The sequence below is a fragment of the Ptychodera flava genome, chromosome 15 (assembly GCF_041260155.1).
Source record: "Ptychodera flava strain L36383 chromosome 15, AS_Pfla_20210202, whole genome shotgun sequence".
In the NCBI taxonomy this organism is placed as follows: domain Eukaryota; kingdom Metazoa; phylum Hemichordata; class Enteropneusta; family Ptychoderidae; genus Ptychodera; species Ptychodera flava.
In genome coordinates, this window is record NC_091942.1 from 13,652,420 (window position 1) to 13,658,419 (window position 6,000).

Genomic DNA, 6,000 nt, shown 5'->3' on the forward strand with positions numbered 1-6,000 from the left:
AAGAGATGCATATATAATTGTCACTTAACAAACAATTTACAAATATGTCTTCTGCTTTTTCTCCATATACATATACATGTCTCTTTTCTCATAAAAATGAGCTTAAAATCGCAATGTGAAAAATAGTCTTTCAGCTTTATGTTGCTCATTGACTTCGTGGTCTGTCTAATTCACAGTGAGTGTGGTTGTTGATAAATGCCGATAATACTAGGCGGTCATTATGTCCAAGCGCCATTGGCGGTATTTTTTAACATAATGACCATAGGTCATTATCACATCTGGAAGTTGTGATATAGGGCTAAGCTTCAACCGGTGGTGGACAGTGTCCATTTTCCGTAAATGACAAAAAGTCAAAAACCGCTGAACAGACTGCATTGATATTTGGTAGAGATATTCAGACTAATTCCAAGGTTCCGATTCTGAAAAATGGAGCCCAACGGAGCAGCGGTTAGATAGTTTTGGGAAATTTCTAACCCCCCTTTAACTAATTGATTTTAGGGGTCTTTCATATATGTAGTTTTGGAATGTACACCAATCCTGCATTGTGGACTATTTAATGAGTTGTGGAACAGAAATGAGGTTTTGATGAATGTTACAAATATGCAGGATGGCTGATTCAAAGTATCAGAGATTTTCATGCGCTTTTGGTAATAAAATTGATAAAAAACAACATATTTAACGTTTTAGATTTCTCACATTTGTTATGACCCTTAACATTACAGACTTGATGACATAACTAGCTGCTGGACCTGTTTACTGCGCGCATTGATTTAAAGACAAAGATTGTTTTATTTTGTAATAAGGACGTGTGATTTCGTAAAACATAGTCTATTAGCCTGGAAATGTGATTTGTGCGAACATTGCTTACCCCACTGACAAACAGTGTGGTTTGAAAATGGCTGGAATTCGCTACTTCGGGACTTTGTTTTCTGTGTGCATTTACTGACAAACTCCAAACCCGCAGCACCTACCCATTCAGTATTTCATGTACAGGTGTACCCAGAGATAGAGTAGTTTCACAATGTGCCAGTTGTGATCAAGTGCCATTGGCGCTATTTTTTTTAAGTTTCATCAGTCTATATCTCTTTACAGCTGTTTCTCAAAAGAAATTCAGTAGATATCTCCCTTCTTGTATTTGCATGTGAAAACACCAACATGTACATCTTTGTCATGTGCAGCAAATAATCAACAAAAAAGATCTTTTTGTACAAGTAGTTTTCCCAGCCAGTGTTTCCTGACAGATTCAAATCAAACAATTGTCCTAATGCTTAAAAATGTCAGTTGGTTTCAAGAGTGTATTGTAATGATCTCAATCATACCCTTCCACCCCCATTTGCTAGTGTTCAGGTCCACCTTATTCATTGAAAACAATAGCAATGTATCTGCACACTATCAGGTATAAAACAGGTTTTGCATTGTGTAGATTTATATCCTGTACATCCCTCATAGTTACACAACATTTTGTTTCAGTTCAGAAATATTGATGCGATAGATTGATCGGAGAAGAAAATCAATATTTTGTGATTAACAAACTCTGGAGTCCTTGAAAAGACAAGAATTCTAAAAGTAACTAAAAACAATGTTTTTTTTAAATTTCAAAATTAAGTATTCAAATTTTCAATTTTACTTTTGGAAAAGGGGAAAAAGATTTTTGCATCCAGTTGGATGCTCTCTTCAGACACAAAATCGGTGCTGTACTTTTATTTTTGAAAGCATCTGTATATGATGTAGAAACTATTACTTGGCAGATAAGCTTCACCCAAAATTTGTTGATATGAAATTCACTCAGGGGATCCCCCGTTGAAGGATTGGTCAAGGACACCTCTTTAGCATGAACTTGACATGTTGCTGTATAAAGCAACATTTAAAGTTTGTGAATTACATATGAAATATTTACCTTTTTCCTCATTTACAGACTTCAGAAGTTCAAGCTCAACATCGCAAATACCGTCATCAGTCAAGAGAACGCTAGTCTCCAGTCCATGGGCACGGATCAGATGCTGGAGTTGTTTGCCCTGGACAAGAAGGAGTCCAGGCGTGATGGCGGCCAAGAGGCCAAGGAAAAATCTAAATCCGGAATGAGAGCCGTCATGGAAGAATTGGGAGAACTTTGGGAAGAAGAACAGTATGAAACAGAGTACGATCTAGGCAACTTTTTGAATTCGTTACATCATTGAAAAGATTTTTTTATTGAAGATATTTACAAGGAATTTGATATACTTTCAGCAATAATGACACTGCCATAGAGAGGGTGTTGCCTTTTTTTTCACCCTTTTTGAGAGCAGATTCTTTGATATGATAAAAATTGAAGAAATCTTCACTTTAGGGTGCTATGCACCTCAAAACTGAAAACTTTGAAGTTTTGCTCAAACTCTCCTCAAGAAAAGCTTAAACCAGACTCTTTCATTATGAAGAATAAAAGATCAGGATTCACCGTATAAATTTTAGAATTGGACAAACAACTCACCTACAACTTACTGATATTTGAAATTCAATTTTTTTGCCATATCCTATGATAACTCCACAGGGAAATATTGAATTTTTGATTTTCCCCAAAAATCAAAACTGTCAAAACTTGACACTCTGTCAAAACTTAACACTCCATCAGCTTTAAAAAATGAGTCCAAACTAGCAGCATACCTTAACCTGTTCACCCCCAATTCCCAGTAAACAGGTCCAAGATCACCATTGATAACAATGGGTTTGGGTCAAACCATGGTGGTGAAAGGGTTAAAGGTACTGTAAAAGTCAAAAATGTCCAAAAATCTATCCCTAAAACGTGTTCTACCTTAGGGTCATGAAACTTTAAGTTTTCATATTGATTTACATGAAGAATTACGCTCAACACAGAACATTTTTGTTTGTTTGTTTGGGTTGTTTTGATAAAAAGTACTCAGAGTTACCAATGCTATGGATTCATGTGGTGCAGTTTCATTTCACACATCCTGTGTTATTTTTTTATGAGATTCAAACTGAAATAAATTGCCATTAAATATTAATTTCTTCTCATAGCATTCTATCAAAGAAACCCTGAAAGAGCAGAAGAGTGATAATTTTATCTTTCCAAACGAAACAGAAACATTATAAACGTAATTTTTCCACGATGTTTCCCTGAATTATTTCCATTGAAAATCGTTCAATTGCCCACAAAGGAAATTTTCTCTTATTGATACTTTTACAAACAAAACAGTTCTGAAATATAACTCCCTGATTTGGCAGAAACACTAAGACGAAAAAAATGGTCTTCCCATTTCCTAAGTGTTCTTCAATAACTGCCATTTCATGTGAAAAAACAAATCCACTCTCTAAAATTACTCCTTACGGGCAATATCTTTGATTCTAATTTCTGACAATGACGTTGTTATCGGGGGTTTTTTTTTGTTCTGTAGACATTGTTTTACAATAAAAGAAGGAAAATCAGATCATTTATAACATCTGCAATATAATATAAAAGCTCTCTACATAACAATACAAACCATTTCTGGGAACTCTCATTTTTCCAACTTAGAGAGAAAGTGACGCAGATATTTACTCTTACTGCTTTTAAGGCACCACCTCATACTACAGTTATTTTCTGATTTTGAATTTTGGTACCTGAGAATGAAAGTCAAGTTTCCTTTTTCCAAATGTGTAATGTCGCAAGTTTTCGTTTGAGTAAAGGTGACTTTGATGCACTTCCAGACACCATCTCAGTGTCCAGTATCAAATAATCAGTTCTTTTGTTTTCTTTCCAAGAAGACAAAAGTCTCAGAAAACATTATTCTCCCATATCTCGTTTAAACTTAAGAAGCAAATAGACAGTGTACAGATAATAAAAGATTATATTTTAGACATTATTGAACCCTGCAGGTACAGAATTGTCTGGCGCGAAAGACTCTATGCATGTTTTATGTGTTTGTATGCAATCTGGTCCAGTTTGTAATCACCGTTGTTCAATTTTTTGAAGTCTTTAATGAGAGGTCCTCAGTCATAAAAGCTGATATATTAGAAGCATAATTCCTTTATTTTAGTGTCAATCCTGCTTCCTCTCTTAATGCGAAATTGGTTTCAGGAAAGCGTATTGAGAATACCAACCTGTCTTCAAAGCACATTTGCAAAATCCATACATGGATATAGATAAACAAACTTTACGTGTATTCATATTCAATGTCCCAAGTAGTGTATTCATCTATCAGAGTTCACATAATGAGTACTGGGTTGTCCTGTTTGTGTCCCATTTCTTTCTCTATGAACAAGGAGATAGATAGTATTGCGTCCAAGCAGTGGAAAACCATGCACTTGAGTCCACATCTTTAAAGCTATACACAAATATGGGTCCCATGTCTGTTTTGTCACCCTTCCTCTTCAGTTTTGGTTTCATGATGTGATTTTTTTGTTTCATTTTTTTGTTACTGCAGAATCGTTTTTGACATTTTGACACCTGCAAAACAATTTTGGTCAACCCCCCCACCCCACCCCACCACCACCACCACCTAAGGAATTACATTTCTAATGTGTCAGCATTTATGATCGACGACTCCTAAGGGAAGCAGGAGGGAAAGTGCCATCATCGGATGGTTTATGTTGTGTTATCCAGTGCATGGAAATAAAACATTGCACGCTTTTTTAAGAAAAGAATTCTGATGTGATAATGATGATTGACTGTAAATGTACATGCAACCACTTTGGAGCAAGTGTGGCCAAATACTGAGATCTACTCAAGTGATATTAGGCAAAGTGAACAATGATTTAGCCAATGAATCGGGGTCTGGTTACACTTTGAACTTTGGATAGAAATGTTGTGCTGTGCCACTCGATGCACAGGTGTGTGTAAGCAGGATACTTATGTGTGTCGATACATAGAAAATCCAATCAGTTGTAACAGATGTTCCACGTGTAACCAGATACTGACTCATTTGTTGCAAGCTTTGGCTGATATGATGGGAGTTGTTACAGTGTTTTTTTGCAGCACTTGCTTGACAGCTGTTGTAACATCCTTGCATTAGTGAGCATTCATTGTCATTCTGTTTGTCTGCGCATGTGTCTATGCCAGTTTTACCCACCACTCTGTGCTTCTTTGAAGGGCTGCCCCTTCTTTCCAGTATTCAGTTGAGTTCATTGAACTGGGCAACAGCCTTTTGGTCTATTCCAAAAACCATATTGAAATACTGGCCCAATATCCTACTTGTCAATAATGCATTCATCTGTACATACTGTAGGACATTTTAATAATTACATGTATTAAAAGCTGAATAATAGATATTTCCCGGCACCTGGGAAACCAAGAAAACATTTGATTCGTGGAACACAAACAAATATGAAGCTTAATTCCACAAGTAAACTTAAATTTCATACTTGATTAGTACCGGCAAAAAATTTTGTAAGAGGAAGAAAACTGCATAATGCTTCCAGATAAATCGAATTTTACTGTATACCAATGACTGTATATTCACTCATAAAGATCCCGTGTTTAATGTATAGAACATTTATAGCCTCATTTGCACGGCAAATTATGAGTGAAATATAACAATCTAAAATTTCCCAGCATCACATAGAATCTTTCAGAAATGTGCGGACTATGGGGCGCGGTCTTGGCTCCATCCAAATTTCTTTAGAATGGATGAAAAGAAGAAAAAAGTTTACAGTTGAAAATGACAAGAGAGACTCAATTATCAATACCTGTAACTTAAAATGCACATGCAATGAAACAATTTATTATGAAACCACCCTTGGCTAACAAAATACAGATTTTGTAGTAAAGAAGAAAGATGGAACGCAAGGTTATGTAACTCTTTGATATTTTCTTTATAGTAAATATTTCACATTCACATTGATGTTGCAAGGTCACATATAAGTAGTATTCATTCAGTACCAATACCCAAACTATTGTTGTATTCCTTGTCTGACATCAGTGTTCTGCACTTGAACTTTTGTTTGGAGGCAGGCCAACTTTGGAAGTTAACAAAATTTGTTTGTGTTCTGTGGAACACAAACAGCATTGCATAGTCACAAACGCCTATA

At 35.7% G+C, this 6,000-nt stretch overlaps 1 protein-coding gene across 2 annotated transcripts in view; it reads left to right on the plus strand.

Moving 5' to 3' along the window:
• LOC139151212 (TATA-binding protein-associated factor 172-like) overlaps positions 1 to 3,687 on the plus strand; it is a 66,810-nt gene extending 63,123 nt beyond the window's left edge. For both annotated transcript variants that reach the window (XM_070723838.1, XM_070723839.1), the window contains one exon: positions 1,916 to 3,687. In XM_070723838.1, coding sequence (XP_070579939.1) covers positions 1,916 to 2,177 — 262 coding nt within the window. In that variant the 3' untranslated portion in view covers positions 2,178 to 3,687. The remainder of the gene's footprint in view (positions 1 to 1,915) is intronic.
• The last annotated feature ends 2,313 nt before the right edge of the window (positions 3,688 to 6,000 follow it).